Below are 16745 nucleotides of genomic sequence, written 5' to 3' on the forward strand. Positions count from 1 at the left end.
ATAATCAATATATCATGTATATATTTTCATGTTAATATAGCATTTATATTTGTTTAGGTGGAGATGGATAATGTTATTGGATCAACAGAAAAACTATATTATTAAATAATATAAATTAAGAGAGGTTTTTGGGTACTTAATTATGTGTAATGTCATCAACCACTAAACCAAATAATGGAAAGCCTAATCCGATAAATTTAATATAAACAGTGAGTTTTCTGAATCCAGCAAAGATCTTGACATCTCAACCACTCTAATGTCATATATATATATATATATATATATATATATATATATCACACCTTCTTCCATCTTATTTTCCACTTTCTCCTTCGCTGCATCTTTCCTCAGGTTTTATTACTATTGCTATTGCAATCATGGATGGTGTTCATCGGCAAACACGATAACAGGAAGAAAAAACAATACGAAAATCCGACAAGGAGAGGGACAGAGTAGGTGGCAATTTTATGTTTTGATGTGTCTGTCTGGTTCGAGAAATAGCTTTTGTTGAACCGGTAAGCATATGATATCTGTAAACTGGGGATGTTGGAATGGCTCAATCAAGTCAAATCTCCTGAAGCTTTTTTGGGTCATTTAATTTGATTGAGCCGTGCCAATATCACCTTTACTCTTACATACATACATAAATACATATCTCTATATATATGTATATGACAGTTTCAGTTTCAGCTTGATTTCCTGGATGGTTCTTTAACCTTTCTGCTTCTCGCTGTTTCAAGTGCAACTGTGTAAAGTATGAGTTATAAATATGCAGGCATACATACATATACATATTTGTGTGTGTGTGCGTGTATGTGTATACCTATTTATATATGTGTGTGGACAGTTTCATTTTGGGATGTAGGGTGAGGCTGATATTCTACAAGATGAAACCCTATTCTTTCTTGTTAGTTCAAAGTAGAGTTTGAGTTCTCAACAAAATAACCTAATTTTCTTGAAATATATCTTCTCAGAATCTTTCAACAGCTCCCTTGCATGTATATATATAAAAAAAACTAACTGACCCTATTTCCATATGTAATGGGACGAGGGAAGGTAGGATAGTAGGCTGTACCCAACGCCAGGTTAGAGCAGCATCCGTGGAAGACCTCCGGCAGTCATAATTATGAATTGCCCACCGTGAGACTCGATCCCACGACAATAAGGTTAAGAGCATTGCGCTCTACCAACTGAGTTGTATGGGCAATTCTTGCATGTATATATAACATTCCCGGAAAATTCACAAGGAAAAAAATTATGTTCAGCACAAAATCTTCTCAACTTAATTGATATCAGTGGTATTTGACTTGAACTTCAAATTTAGATAAACTAGTGCATATATATAGGCAAAATTATTCGAATGAATCATCGAAGGAGAATATTATTCATTTTACTATTAACATCGTTCATTTGTATTTTTATATTAATTATTGATATAAAGAGAACAAGGATATTATTTATATTCTTCATTTTTTTTAATATGTTCATATCCAATATTTATATCTAATATATACATATATTCGTGTTTTGAATACGATAATATAATTCTTTGATATATATGAAAATTTTTAGAGGAAATTGAAATATAGTATCCAACATCCGCTCTCCAATTTTGAGTAATATACAAGGACGGACGTAAGATTTTACGTTATGGGGATTAACTTGAACTTATAAAATTATAGAGAACTTAAAATTATAAAATTTCAGGGGGCGAAAATATATTTTCCATAGAAAATGCATAGAAAAAACCTCAAATATAAGATAATTTTAAAATTCCAGGGGCTGGCTGCCCCTACACTCTCACCCTCGGTCCATCCCTGACTATAGAATCATACATGAGTTTATTAGTGACCTGAACTGGTGGCTAGCCATAACAAGCAGGTAATGCAAATTTATCTAAGTTACTTTTTTTTTTAGAAAAAATCACCGTTTAACTTTAAAGATAAATTTTTATTTTTTAATCTATATATATATATATATATATATTTAAATTTGATCTCAAAATTGTAAAAAGAAATTGACGGTTTTAATAGATAATGTTAAAATGGAGGGGGAGGGTAAAGAAGGTTGAAGGGAAGAGGGGGGAATAGACTAATCTTTCATATTATTGGACTGCCATAGATTGAGGTCCAATTTAACAAATTAACTAATTTTTGAACCGAGTTAATGGCCCAAACCCACAAATCAGCAGTCAATATTCTCCACTGGCGCCAACTCAGAGAGAGAATGAAAGCTTGACCCTTTTCTTAAAATTTGCCCCCCATTTTTTTGGTTGTTTTCGGTAATATTACACTGAAAAAGCTTCAAAGAAAAACCAAGTTTGAAGCTTGATTCAGGGTTTTAGGGTTTTTTTTAATTACTCTCTCTCTGTTCTGAGTTTTGTGTGATTTTTGTTTCTTTGGCATTCAAATTTTAAAACTTGATATGAACGGGGAGGAGTTGACAGAGCAGGAGATTGCTCTTTGTTATAGTCAAATTAGGGTTTGGGGTGCTGATGCTCAAAGAAGGTAATGCTATTTTCTTTTAATGTGATTTTCAAATTATTTTGAGTTTATATTCTTTTATTTATTTTTTGTTCCATGTTTGTTTTAGATTGAGCAAATCTCGTATACTAGTTTATGGAATGAAAGGGACTGTTGCTGAGGTATAGTAGTTTTCACCTTTTAAAAAATAGTTCTACTTGCTCTGTTACTAGGGTGTGTAATGGAGATGAGTCGAGCTCTATATGTAAGAAACTCCATCTAGTAAAAATTCAATTGCTCAGTTAAGCTCATTTATCTTGTAAACAAAGCTCGATTTTCAAGTTTGACTTCAAGCCTGATTATTTTTACTTGGCTTCATGTCAAATTTGGGATTTTCCATACTATTTAAAAAACGATTAGGCTCTCGGGTTGCTTGAGTCCAGCAGTAGGATACTCGGATTCGGCTTTCTGAAGGTGCTCAAGCTTGATAAAGAACAAGCTGAATTCAAGTTCCTTTTTGAGTTAGTATTGAGTTGCATATGAACTCAAACTGATGAGTCTCGTTCACATCCTTTTTATCACTATAGGTCTTTTGTTATTGCTTTGTTTTTTGTTCTTTTTAATGATTATTATATGCTTAAATTTGTGGGTATGCTTAGTTTTGCAAGAACATTGTACTGGCAGGCGTTGGTAGTGTGACATTGGTGGATGACCGTGAGTTACTCAGGAAGCTTTGTCTGCGAATTTCTTGATATTGCCTGATGAAAATCTGTACACTGGGAATACTCTTGCTGAGGTCTGTTGTGTTTCTTTGAAAGAATTCAACCCCATGGTTCATGTTTCTGTATAAAAAGGTTAGTATTTTGAGTATCGTATGGTCAAAAATTCACAATGCTCAGAACTTTTGTGAATTTTGAGTATAGCTGTGGAGTGAAACCTTTCTTAAAGACCTTATAGAGGAATTTATTGTTGGAACTTGGAAGGTTTATGTTTAAGGGCATCTAATCTATTTGCTCTGATATTTGTTTGTGTTGCTTCGACTCTCTTATCTCGGACATATTTGAGGATATAATCTTTTTAAAAAAATTGCTCAATAAGTAATATTATTTGGTATTTGATATATCCATAATTAACATTTAATGTCAAATAATCCATAAATATTTATTTAACTAAACTAATATATTTAAATATAGATGTGTTTAATTCGTTTATGTTGATTAATAACTTCTATAATCAACATCAAGAAACAAAATTGGGTCTTTGCAAGTGACTTTGAAACCCAGCCCACTACGTAAGTTCTGGGCTATGATCTCTATCAGTCATCCCATTGAATAATCATCAAATTAATTTTGGTCTTTGAGTCCTGAAGTAATTCATGAATTTAAATGTATTTTTTTATAGAACCCATTATATTTATTAAAAAGAGAAAATATTTAGAATTATAATAATTTTTTATAATCACGTTTACTTATTAAATATATAATTAGGATATTTTTTATAACTATAAACACAATAAACTTGTCACTTGAGATTATATAAGGAAAAAGAAATTCAATCAAAATATTCAAAAAAAAGATAGATGCGACCATATTTGACTGCATCAGCAAACACACTAAAAAATAGGGTCGAATTAATTAAAGACCACTAATAAATTGCAAACCGGAGACGAACGATGTGAGAAAACTATCCACAAACACAAACCCAAAATTCAATCCGATGGTTTAAAGCAGGGAAGATTAGCAATATAAAAAATAAGTGTCATCTTGATCAATCGATGCAACGTCAAATCCAACTATGAGAAAAAGATGAACGAAAAAACAATCGAATGACCAATAAAGAAGACTAAAAACATGTCAAGAGATAGAGTTATTAAAAAATTTAAAAAGCAAAGGAGAAGCAAAAATGTGATATAAAAAAATATTATCTATTCATAATCTTTCTTAAGACAACACACACTTTGCAAACATAGTTGTTCAAACGCAGAACCTTTAAGGAAGAACAAAACTTTTTATTAAGATCACTCGTTGAGTTCAATAACATATGTGAATTTAAATGTATTTAAATATAGGCTTCAATCAGAGAAAGTACTTAAATCATACCTTTTTTTCAGTTTAAGTACCTCAATTATTTTTTAGTCAAAATAAGTCCTTAAACTATCTCTTTTTTCTTTAAGCCCCTAAAATATTTTTTTAGTTAAAATAAATTCCTAATTTTGTGTGACATGGCAATGTATTGTTGGTCGAAAAATAAATTCCTAACTGAAAGATATTAAGACGTAAAATAATTAAATATAATAATTTAAACACTTAATTTAATAAAAAAAATAATTTAGATACCTAAAAAAATAAGTTAAGTACTTATTTTTTTACTTTAAGCCTTAAATATAATATAAATGAATGATTTAATCATTATATTATTATAATAATAGTTAATAATAACACATATCACATGTGAGTAGTATTGTTGGATTAATTAGTATCAATGTATTTACATGTGAGTAGCCATATACCAAAACCCATGTTCCAACAAAGATCAATGGGTCTGCTATTGCTGCACCAGTAAAGATTCTTATTCCCTACCAAAGTGGGACCAAAAACAAGATCACATGCCATGGCCAATCAAATAATTCTACCATGATATGTTTGGCTGTTCACAGACAAGATTGACCCTTTAGCCACTTTTCATCCCATGATTAGTACGGCCATTATCGTTGGAAAAACAAAACCCATTTTTGTGATTTCCTGTATGAACTTTGGTTAATTTGGTCCTGTGGTTGTGTGTGAAGACACTTAATTTTGTCTTTTATTTATTAATATTATTATATTAGTAATTTTATTCTTTACATTTGTGCAGGCCTGTTACATCAAATAAAATTAGTCCACGTATGGCCCAGCCAAGATCCAAGACGCGTTCCATCCGCATCAGCTAGGGTTTTCAGAACCCTAGCGTCGCATGTCATGTTCTCGATCGAGGTTCCCTCCCTTGGCACGCCGTTTCTCACGCAACGACCCCCACTCTTCTCGGCCTCCAACCGACGTGAATATGTGAGACACCAACTGCTCAACAAAGCCCGATTCTCTCGGCCATGAGCAACAACCGTGGATATCAAACAAATAGGGGTAGTAGAGTTTGATTAGAACTGAAATTGGACTAAAAACAAGCATGCATTTTTTTGTATAAATAGGCTTGTAATCAAACTCATAGGGGGGATTTTTCGAGAGAAATTACATGCAAAAACACAAGAAACACGAAGGGGAACTCACATTCGACTCTGAAAAAAAGGGATTACTAGAGAAATCCAGTCATTGTAACTCAATCATCAAAGTCAATAAAAGAGTTTCTTTTAGTTAAAAAAGCTTCCCTTTTGTTTCATGCTTTTTTTACATACATCGTGATTGCTCGAATAAAATCCGATGGAAGCATTAACCACCAACGAGACATGCAAAACAAAATAAGAAGGTAGAGGAGAGACTAGAAAACGACATACCCGGAAATTTTGACAATCCAGCGGCGGAAGGTGGTAAATCGGAGTGGAGAAAGTTAAACAGTTGACGACCTTTTTTGTCAAGTTAGAGACTGTTCCTCGCAAAACGGAGGTCGGATCCGTGTTCCTCGCATCGAGACGAGACCTCCCGTGAAATTTGGGGTCGAACGGTGTCCAGCGACGAGCACCACGGTGGTTCCATTGCCGACCTCTGAACATTGAAGCCAAGACGAGATGACCTCTCTGTTTTTATGTCGTGTAGACTGTAAAGAGGAAGAATGAACCAAATTTAAATTTGGTTTCACAATTATTGGAGAAAGGTTCACGGCATTCACGTGGGAGCCATTGCTTTTGGAATTTTCAAGGGTAAATTATCATCTTGGCCCTTCAAGAGTTACTCCATTGTGACCTTTTATTTATTTATTTATTTTGCATGAAAAAATATTTTAATAATTATGATTTGGCCCACTAATTTTTTATTTTTACTTTTGCAGTTCATTTTTAATATCAATTTAACCCATTAATTTTAATTTGTTTCAATTTGATGTTCTAAGTTTTTTACTTTATTTTATTATTTTCTTTAATTATTTTTTTTCTTCTTTCTTCATATTTTTCTTTATTCTATTGCTTTTAAAATTTAACTTTTTTAAACATTTTTAAATTATTATTATTTTTTTCCTTTTCATTTATTATTTATTTTATTTATTTAACATTTATTTATTTATTTATTTATTGTCTAACATTTTTTCCAATCAATCAAAGGTAAGTAATATGAATCGGTTTTTAAATTTTAATTTTAATTTCTAATTCTTCGCAATTAAAGACAACCGACAAATTAATTGGTACCGAAAGGGCGGTTCAAGGGTGCTAATCCTTCCTTGACCGTAACCGACTCCCGAACCCGATACGTTTCTGGTACAACGCAGATCAGGTAAGATGGTGTCCGGCCCACCTAAATTCGTTTTAAAGTGGTCGGTGGCGACTCCAATCCACATTTTCAAGTCGAAGCCCAATTCCGGGACCCAACCGAAAGACGGTTACGACAGCTTGGCGACTCCGCTGGGGACAGGTAAGTGAGTCAGGCCGAAATTAATTTCTGGTTGTCTTTTTTAGCGAAAATTACAAGTTTAAATTTTAATTTATTTATTCGATTTCAATTATTTATCTTTGATTTTATTTTTCAAGTAAATAGTTGTACTGACCGTTTTCTAATGATTTCAGCTTCCCAAACTTGTTGTTCATCTAAAGGCTCTATACCCGAGCTCCAAACCCTATTTAAGTGGGGGTGAAAGCGACGCCTTCGTGTGAATTTATTCACCGTGCGGACCTAGCAAGTAGCCTTCGGGATACATATACCTTATGCCTTCGTGTGAATTTATTCTCCGTGTTGGGCATAAGGGAATGTTTCCTCTCGAGTTCAACTTAGTCCATACAAGCCTGTGATGTGTTTAGGACTAAGGGTCTGGCAAGCCCAAGGGGGCACCAGCAAGGAGAACTCGGGTACCGTTTTTTAGAACCAAAACTGGGAGACTTTGAAGAATTAGAGTCTACCCCAAAACTCATTCCAAACCCTAGACTGCTTGAATTATTTCATGTTTTACCTTTTGTTCAAAGCATGCGAACTAGACAAATATGCGGTTAGGATTTGTTTAGCATGTGGGATAGAGATCATGTCCGGGTAGGAATAATAAGCATGTGGGGTAGATATCATGTGGGGTAGAACTTTCATTTTTATCGTTTTTGATTATTTTTCACCTCACTAACTTTTTTTCCTTTCCTTTTTGTTCTCTTTTATTTTATTTTCACCATTTGCATCATTTCAAAAGAGGTGTTGATCCCCAAAAAATGTGTTCGTTAACCATAAATAATTTGCATTAATGGACAAAGGGGTTGTAATACAAGAGATAAGAACGTAGGGGTCCGACTATGGTCAGAAAAGACTCAAAAAGAAAAGGAGGACAATCTGCAAGGCAACTATGTGTCACATTCGATCAAGAAGACGTGGTGCCCACAATCAAGTACATCAAAAGTTTACTTTTCAAAAATGGGTTGACAAAGGTGGCAGGGGCAAGACAAGAAAAAGGTTACTAATCTCGAGAGTCCATTCAAAGACAAGAAGAACAAGATGGCAAAACGATAGCTGAATTGGAAGTCATTGTCGACAAATTCAAGAAACAAGCAAAGGAACTTCGGATAATCCATTTGATGGAGGATTTCAATGGAGTTTCTGATTCAGCAAAGGATGAAAGCCAGAGATGCAGTCGTTCGATACTTTTGGAACAAGTACAAAAAACAGTTCGTCACTTGCACGGTTTAGCCAGAAAAGCCGGAGCGGTTCGGCAGGGTATTCGACCGGTGTGACAAACGAAGACAGAAGACTAGTCAACTTGTTTTGGGGTCTAGAGGATTTAGTCCGGATGTACCTTTAAATATGTTTATTGTCTCTTAAAAGATAAAACACTTTTGTCCAAATAAAGATTATTATAATAACAGACACGTTTTCGGATCAATGCCTCGAACATTTCATGCATTTTTGCATTTTGCATCTACATTTCATTTTAAAGTATTTTCATAAACATTAAATTTCTTCATGGAGGATTCAATGAAGTGGTTTTAACCACATGACACCACATGGAAGCAAGATTGTAACATCAAAAGAAAAAAACTGAAATCAGTACAGTGTGAGCCCGATCAGTTGGTTGTATGACTAAGCCTGCCGGGATGATCTGAGAAAAGAGTCCACATATCCTGAGGGCTACGATGTTGAAGTTGTTTGCAGTTGCCACATAGGATGCTCCAAACATTCCTCTGAGAACTATAAGGCGCTGAAGCGCAAGATCCAAAACCTAATGGATTCAGGGGCACAGACAGCCGAAGAAGGGGGCATTGCATATACCATTTGCACCTAGAGGATTGTTTTGTTTGAACACGTCTTTGATTTTTCGCTTAATCTTTTAAAGGATTGAATTTATGCTACTTTCTAAGGTGGAGCAATTGAACAAATTTTAATCTTTAGTTCTTCGAATATTAAATGAATTAAGGATTCTTTTAATTCTTCAAGGATTATAGATTTTTGACATATGGCAAGATTATACCTTTCTTATCCTGTCTCAAACCCCAAAACAAAATACCTTGATTCTTTACCCAAAACAACTCATGTCATTACCAAAAAGACCAAATTTTGACATTACCTCATTTTGAAATTCTTGAACATTACCTTTATCTTTTTGATACACCCACACCTTTCTTTGAGTCAATAAGATCACACCATTGTCTTTAGACTCAAAATTGACATTTTTACACCATTAAAACCCAATGCATTGAGTTGTTCATTCGAACATGAGCATTCTTCTAACTTGGGGCATTTCGCAGATAGCCGAAACGTTGAGACATCTGGGGAGAAAAAAACAATTCATTCGAAATAATTCTATCATGCATTAAGTACACTGTTTTCATGTGAATGAAGTTAATCCTGAAAATCTATCCCCCTGGGGATACCTCTTCTGTGAAGATTTACATGTATGAAATGATGAACGGCTTTCTTTCTTTATCCCTTCACAACAGGAGAAAAAAAATATATCCCTTGTGTCCCCTTTTGAGCCTATAGTATTTTTCTTCTGATTCAACCTTAACCAAGGATCACCCACCACACTGGGGGGGCAATGTGGAAGAAATCTGCTCACATGAGTGAAGACATCAATCCAAAGGAGATACCACGAGGTGGACCAAATGGCAAGTGCAAAGATCCAATCAAGAACAGAAAAAGAAAAGAAGGAAAAAAGGAAAAAACAAAAGAACAAAAAGAAAGAACAAAAATCGAAAGAAAAAGGGACAAAAAGCACATGCAAAGATTCCCTAAAGACAAATGGCACATAAAGCTTCAAACTATGAGATTGATCAAGCACAAACATTCTCGAATCACTTCACTCGAAGATCATAGAGCATCAAAAGAGAGAGACATTTTGAGCAGGACATGATTGAAGGCATCAGAATGAATTGATCCTTGGTTCAATACCATGAAACACTTGTTTGGGCCTATTTATCCTTTTCTTTCATAACCATGAACCCTGGCCTACATTACGTGCCTTAAAAGTCCCTTCTAATCACACATGATTTCTAAACAGAAGAGACTATCTTCAGATTTCATCCCGCCCATCAGGATTAATCTTTGTTTGCAAAAAATAATGTAATTAATGCATGGTAGAGAAAAATAACAAAGGGGGGTTCAAGACGTAAATCCTGAATAACGTCTTGAAACCAAAGGAGGATTCGAGTTGAAAACCTGAAAAGACGGCTCGAAAATAAAAATTGTGCAACTGAGGCGATCACACAAATTCCTTGATAAGGCATCGTACAATCCGAGTGTGACCATGAAGGTTGGGAGTCAGAGAACACTTCCAGCAGAGGAGCACGCAAACTACCCCATCAAACCTTTGAGCATCAAATGTCAAACCTTTGAACATCAAATGCCAAACCTTTGACCAATCACAATAACCTGAGACTTTTTTTATCCTTTCCTTACTTAACCATTTCCCAAAGATAGCTTTGATCTTGGCACTTGTCAAATAGCTATAATTTATTGAAGGATTAACATTGTAATTAAATATTTGATATCCAATGAACTCTAGTTTTATGATTCGTCTCAATTGTAAAACCGTGAAAGAGACAATATTTTCAAAACTTTTGATTAAACATTTTTCAAACTCTTTTAATTGATATTTTTAGAACTTTGAAAATAAAAGAGAAAAAAAAATATTTTTTTCAAACAAGACAGTCTCTCTAGAGTGGATCTTGGTAAATGACATGCGACTCTTAGACACAAAACTCATGCTCAGAATCAATGCTGAAACAAGAAATGAGGAACATTTGGGGCATCTTTGGGGATTCAACATCTTAATGCAAATTATCAGATAAAATATAACCAATTCATGTTACACGCATCTTATGCATACATTTGAGAGTATCATATTCATCATTCTTTTCCATATACATAATTTTTGCAGCTTTTAGAATCAAGTTTCGACTTCAAGACGAAGGATACTCGATTCAAAAGCACCTTTAAAGATTCATGTTGGTTGCTTAACTCAGCAGCAAGAAGCTACATTTCCACCAACTTGACAGATTGAAAATGTTGACATTCATCTTCAGATTCGACATTTTCAATATAAATTTTGTCTCGCTTGAGACAGTTTCATTTAATGCAGATGATTATCTCACTTGAGATTATTTTTCTTAAAACAAGATTTGTCTCGCTTGAGACCGTTTTCACTAGAAGATTTTATCTCACTTGAGATAGTTTCTCTTGAAACAAACTTTGTCTCCCTTGAGACAGTCTCTCTTGAAACATCGACTTTGAAAACAGTTTCCCTTGAACAAAATATTTGAATATGTTTTCCTTAAAACAAATTTCGTCTCCCTTGAGACAGTTTCTTTTGAAACAAATTTTGTCTCCCATGAGGCAGTTTCGCTCGAAACAAAACAATGTGCTCGAGAGTAGATTTCAACTTCACGACGGATGATATCTAACTCGAAGCCAAACTTCACAACAAAGGGGTCTCCACGGTTTCAACTTCACGGCGAAGGGAATCGTGTCCACCTGCAACATACAATACTTGGATTTCAACTTCACGACGAAGGATATTCAAGTCAAGGCTCAACTTCACGACGAAGGGGCCATCCGCGATTTCAACTCCACGACGGAGGATATCGTGCCACTCGAGACAGCTCAAGTTCAACTTCACAACGAAAGGGCCGCTGACTGTCAACAAACAATTTCCCAATCCAATTTCAACTTCACAGCGAAGGATATTGGAACTCAAGACAACACAAGTTCAACTTCACAACGAAGGGGCCGCTGGTTGTTAACAAAAATTTCCCAGTATCAGACAACACAAGTTCAACTTCACAACGAAGGGGCCGCTGGTTGTCAACAAAAGTTCCCAGTTTAAGACAGAACAAGTTCAACTTCACAACGAAGGGGCCGCTGGCTGTAAACAAACAACTTCCCAATTTCAGAGCCAATTTCAACTTCACAGCGAAGGATATTGGACTCAAGACAACACAAGTTCAACTTCACAAAGAAGGGGCCGCTGATTGTCAACAAAAATTCCCCAGTTTAAGACAGCACAAGTTCAACTTCACAACGAAGGGGCCGCTGGCTGTCAACAAACAACTTCCCAGTTTCAGAGTCAATTTCAACTTCATAGCGAAGGATATTGGCCTCGAAACAACGCAAGTTGCATTGGATTTCAACCTCACGACGGGGGATATCCAATTCTCAGGCTCAACTTCACGACGAAGGAGCCATATACAATTCCAACTTCACAAACAGATTGACCCAACTTCGCGACGAAGGAGTCATCTGTAACACCACAACACCATAGTCTTCAGATCAAGGGCCACCCACGGTTTCAACTTCACAACGAAGGGAATCGTGCGCACAAGCAGTATCCATCTCTAGATTGGATTTCAACTTCACAACGAAGGATATCCAACTCAAGGAAGGAGTGGCTGTCAATTGACAAACCAGTTTCAATATCGGATTTCAACTCTACGACGGAGGATATTCTATATGGACAAAATCTGTGTCTTTTAATCTTTGCTCTATTGTCGTTGCACGATAATGAGCAAAGAGGGGCAGCTGAAGACACTTAATTTTGTCTTTTATTTATTAATATTATTATATTAGTAATTTTATTCTTTACATTTGTGCAGGCCTGTTACATCAAATAAAATTAGTCCACGTATGGCCCAGCCAAGATCCAAGACGCGTTCTATCCGTATCAGCTAGGGTTTTCAGAACCCTAGCGTCGCATGTCATGTTCTCGATCGAGGTTCCCTCCCTTGGCACGCTGTTTCTCACGCAACGACCCCCACTCTTCTCGGCCTCCAACCGACGTGAATATGTGAGACACCAACTGCTCAACAAAGCCCGATTCTCTCGGCCATGAGCAACAACCGTGGATATCAAACAAATAGGGGTAGTAGAGTTTGATTAGAACTGAAATTGGACTAAAAACAAGCATGCATTTTTTTGTATAAATAGGCTTGTAATCAAACTCATAGGGGGGGTTTTTCGAGAGAAATTACATGCAAAAACACAAGAAACACGAAGGGGAACTCACATTCGACTCTGAAAAAAAGGGATTACTAGAGAAATCCAGTCATTGTAACTCAATCATCAAAGTCAATAAAAGAGTTTCTTTTAGTTAAAAGCTTCCCTTTTGTTTCATGTTTTTTTTTACATACATCGTGATTGCTCGAATAAAATCCGATGGAAGCATTAACCACCAACGAGACATGCAAAACAAAATAAGAAGGTAGAGGAGAGACTAGAAAACGACATACCCGGAAATTTTGACAATCCAGCGGCGGAAGGTGGTAAATCGGAGTGGAGAAAGTTAAACAGTTGACGACCTTTTTGTCAAGTTAGAGACTGTTCCTCGCAAAACGGAGGTCGGATCTGTGTTCCTCGCATCGAGACGAGACCTCCCGTGAAATTTAGGGTCGAACGGTGTCCAGCGACGAGCACCACGGTGGTTCCATTGCCGACCTCTGAACATTGAAGCCAAGACGAGATGACCTCTCTGTTTTTATGTCGTGTAGACTGTAAAGAGGAAGAATGAACCAAATTTAAATTTGGTTTCACAATTATTGGAGAAAGGTTCACGGCATTCACGTGGGAGCCATTGCTTTTGGAATTTTCAAGGGTAAATTATCATCTTGGCCCTTCAAGAGTTACTCCATTGTGACCTTTTATTTATTTATTTATTTTGCATGAAAAAATATTTTAATAATTATGATTTGGCCCACTAATTTTTTATTTTTACTTTTGCAGTTCATTTTTAATATCAATTTAACCCATTAATTTTAATTTGTTTCAATTTGATGTTCTAAGTTTTTTACTTTATTTTATTATTTTCTTTAATTATTTTTTTCTTCTTTCTTCATATTTTTCTTTATTCTATTGCTTTTAAAATTTAACTTTTTTAAACATTTTTAAATTATTATTATTTTTTTCCTTTTCATTTATTATTTATTTTATTTATTTAACATTTATTTATTTATTTATTTATTGTCTAACATTTTTTCCAATCAATCAAAGGTAAGTAATATGAATCGGTTTTTAAATTTTAATTTTAATTTCTAATTCTTCGCAATTAAAGACAACCGACAAATTAATTGGTACCGAAAGGGCGGTTCAAGGGTGCTAATCCTTCCTTAACCGTAACCGACTCCCGAACCCGATACGTTTCTGGTACAACGCAGATCAGGTAAGATGGTGTCCGGCCCACCTAAATTCGTTTTAAAGTGGTCGGTGGCGACTCCAATCCACATTTTTAAGTCGAAGCCCAAATCCGGGACCCAACCGAAAGACGGTTACGACAGTGTGTTTGATCTTTCTCCTTCATGTCTGAAACACCCAACTCGCTGTTTCTCACTGCTTGCCTGAAACTGCCATGCCAATCTCCAAAGACTCGTTGGATATCAGACAAAACACCAGATGTCTGCAACTTGAAGATGATTGCATTTACATACATCTGGCTGGATGCCTCGTAATTGTCGGTTTAGGGTCGAAAGATCTTTGCATGTTGCCTCTGATTAGTTTTTAGGGAAGTTATCGTTATCCAATGTGAAGTTGTTTTCTGGCATTTTGAAAAAAGGTTGAAGCTTCAACATTCCATTGGATCTGGATCAATTCTGGATATACTAGACGTCTTTTCAGATGTTAAGGAAACAAATAATTGCCACTCGGTCCATGCTTTAGGTTTTTTTTTGGTTTGCATTTGTTACTTTTCGATATATTTTTATGTCTTTTCATTCCTCTAGAATTTGTTCATTATTCTTGTCTAAACATCTATAAGTGAATGTGACACGTATTATTTAACGAGTTTTTTTAATAGTAGACACCTAAAGGTATAATAATCTCTAAGAATATTTCGTACTTAAATGTTACCGCACTATCATGTGATCATTCTTGCTAATAGTTGATGATGATGTAATCCGAACACTAACACTATGGATAAGTATGTAACTAGAACATTAGATTATTATCAAAACAAATTTCACTATCACAATTTGTCAAAACAGGTATCTATCATATTAAATAACTTGATCGTTTTTATTTTTGTGTAACAATAATGATAAATGAGTTTAAAAGAGAGAAAATTGTTTGTTTTTTTGGTATAAAGGTTGAAACGACCACGTTTATTGAACTACCATCTTAGAAAGGAAATTTCTTTTCTATCAGATTGAAGAATCGCAACAATCTCTTGATGTGGATCTTCAAACTAATCGCCATTCTTGCCAAGCAGTCAGCCCCTCGGTTTTCTTTTCCCCAGATATGTCTCACCTCTATGATCCATTCCTTATTTATGAGTTTTTTGCAATCCATAAAGATGATTCGGCTTTCTGAAGGTGCTCAAGCTTGATAAAGAACAAGCTGAATTCAAGTTCCTTTTTGAGTTAGTATTGAGTTGCATATGAACTCAAACTGATGAGTCTCGTTCACATCCTTTTTATCACTATAGGTCTTTTGTCATTGCTTTGTTTTTTGTTCTTTTTAATGATTATTATATGCTTAAATTTGTGGGTATGCTTAGTTTTGCAAGAACATTGTACTGGCAGGCGTTGGTAGTGTGACATTGGTGGATGACCGTGCAGTTACTCAGGAAGCTTTGTCTGCGAATTTCTTGATATTGCCTGATGAAAATCTGTACACTGGGAATACTCTTGCTGAGGTCTGTTGTGTTTCTTTGAAAGAATTCAACCCCATGGTTCATGTTTCTGTATAAAAAGGTTAGTATTTTGAGTATCGTATGGTCAAAAATTCACAATGCTCAGAACTTTTGTGAATTTTGAGTATAGCTGTGGAGTGAAACCTTTCTTAAAGACCTTATAGAGGAATTTATTGTTGGAACTTGGAAGGTTTATGTTTAAGGGCATCTAATCTATTTGCTCTGATATTTGTTTGTGTTGCTTCGACTCTCTTATCTCGGACATATTTGAGGATATAATCTTTTTAAAAAATTGCTCAATAAATAATATTATTTGGTATTTGATATATCCATAATTAACATTTAATGTCAAATAATCCATAAATATTTATTTAACTAAACTAATATATTTAAATATAGATGTGTTTAATTCGTTTATGTTGATTAATAACTTCTATAATCAACATCAAGAAACAAAATTGGGTCTTTGCAAGTGACTTTGAAACCCAGCCCACTACGCAAGTTCTGGGCTATGATCTCTATCAGTCATCCCATTGAATAATCATCAAATTAATTTTGGTCTTTGAGTCCTGAAGTAATTCATGAATTTAAATGTATTTTTTTATAGAACCCATTATATTTATTAAAAAGAGAAAATATTTAGAATTATAATAATTTTTTTATAATCACGTTTACTTATTAAATATATAATTAGGATATTTTTTATAACTATAAACACAATAAACTTGTCACTTGAGATTATATAAGGAAAAAGTTAAAAAATTCAATCAAAATATTCAAAAAAAAGATAGATGCGACCATATTTGACTGCATCAGCAAACACACTAAAAAATAGGGTCGAATTAATTAAAGACTACTAATAAATTGCAAACCGGAGACGAACGATGTGAGAAAACTATCCACAAACACAAACCCAAAATCCAATCCGATGGTTTAAAGCAGAGAGGATTAGCAATATAAAAAAATAAGTGTCATCTTGATCAATCGATGCAACGTCAAATCCAACTATGAGAAAAAGATGAACGAAAAAACAACCGAATGACCAATAAAGAAGACTGAAAA

The 16745-nt window shown here is 34.7% G+C and overlaps 1 protein-coding gene across 1 annotated transcript; it reads left to right on the plus strand.

Annotated features, from left to right (window-relative positions):
* Positions 1–2261: 2261 nt before the first annotated feature.
* LOC120174240 (SUMO-activating enzyme subunit 1B-1-like) lies at positions 2262–15850 on the plus strand. Its single transcript, XM_039181158.1, has 3 exons — positions 2262–2507; positions 2593–2644; positions 15549–15850. Exons 1-3 carry the CDS (start codon positions 2425–2427, stop codon positions 15738–15740), a joined length of 327 nt encoding a protein of 108 aa, XP_039037089.1. The 5' UTR covers positions 2262–2424; the 3' UTR covers positions 15741–15850.
* The last annotated feature ends 895 nt before the right edge of the window (positions 15851–16745 follow it).

Source organism: Hibiscus syriacus, unplaced genomic scaffold (genome assembly GCF_006381635.1).
Source record: "Hibiscus syriacus cultivar Baekdansim isolate YM2019G1 unplaced genomic scaffold, ASM638163v2 tig00112044_pilon, whole genome shotgun sequence".
NCBI lineage: Eukaryota > Viridiplantae > Streptophyta > Magnoliopsida > Malvales > Malvaceae > Hibiscus > Hibiscus syriacus.

Excerpts from the sequence above, each read along its gene's own strand:
- LOC120174240 (XM_039181158.1), top strand. The coding sequence starts at position 2,425 with ATGAACGGGGAGGAGTTGACAGAGCAGGAGATTGCTCTTTGTTATAGT. Across the intron at positions 2,508-2,592 it reads GGTGCTGATGCTCAAAGAAG|ATTGAGCAAATCTCGTATAC; the intron begins GTAATGCTATTT and ends TGTTTGTTTTAG. Across the intron at positions 2,645-15,548 it reads TGAAAGGGACTGTTGCTGAG|TTTTGCAAGAACATTGTACT; the intron begins GTATAGTAGTTT and ends GGGTATGCTTAG.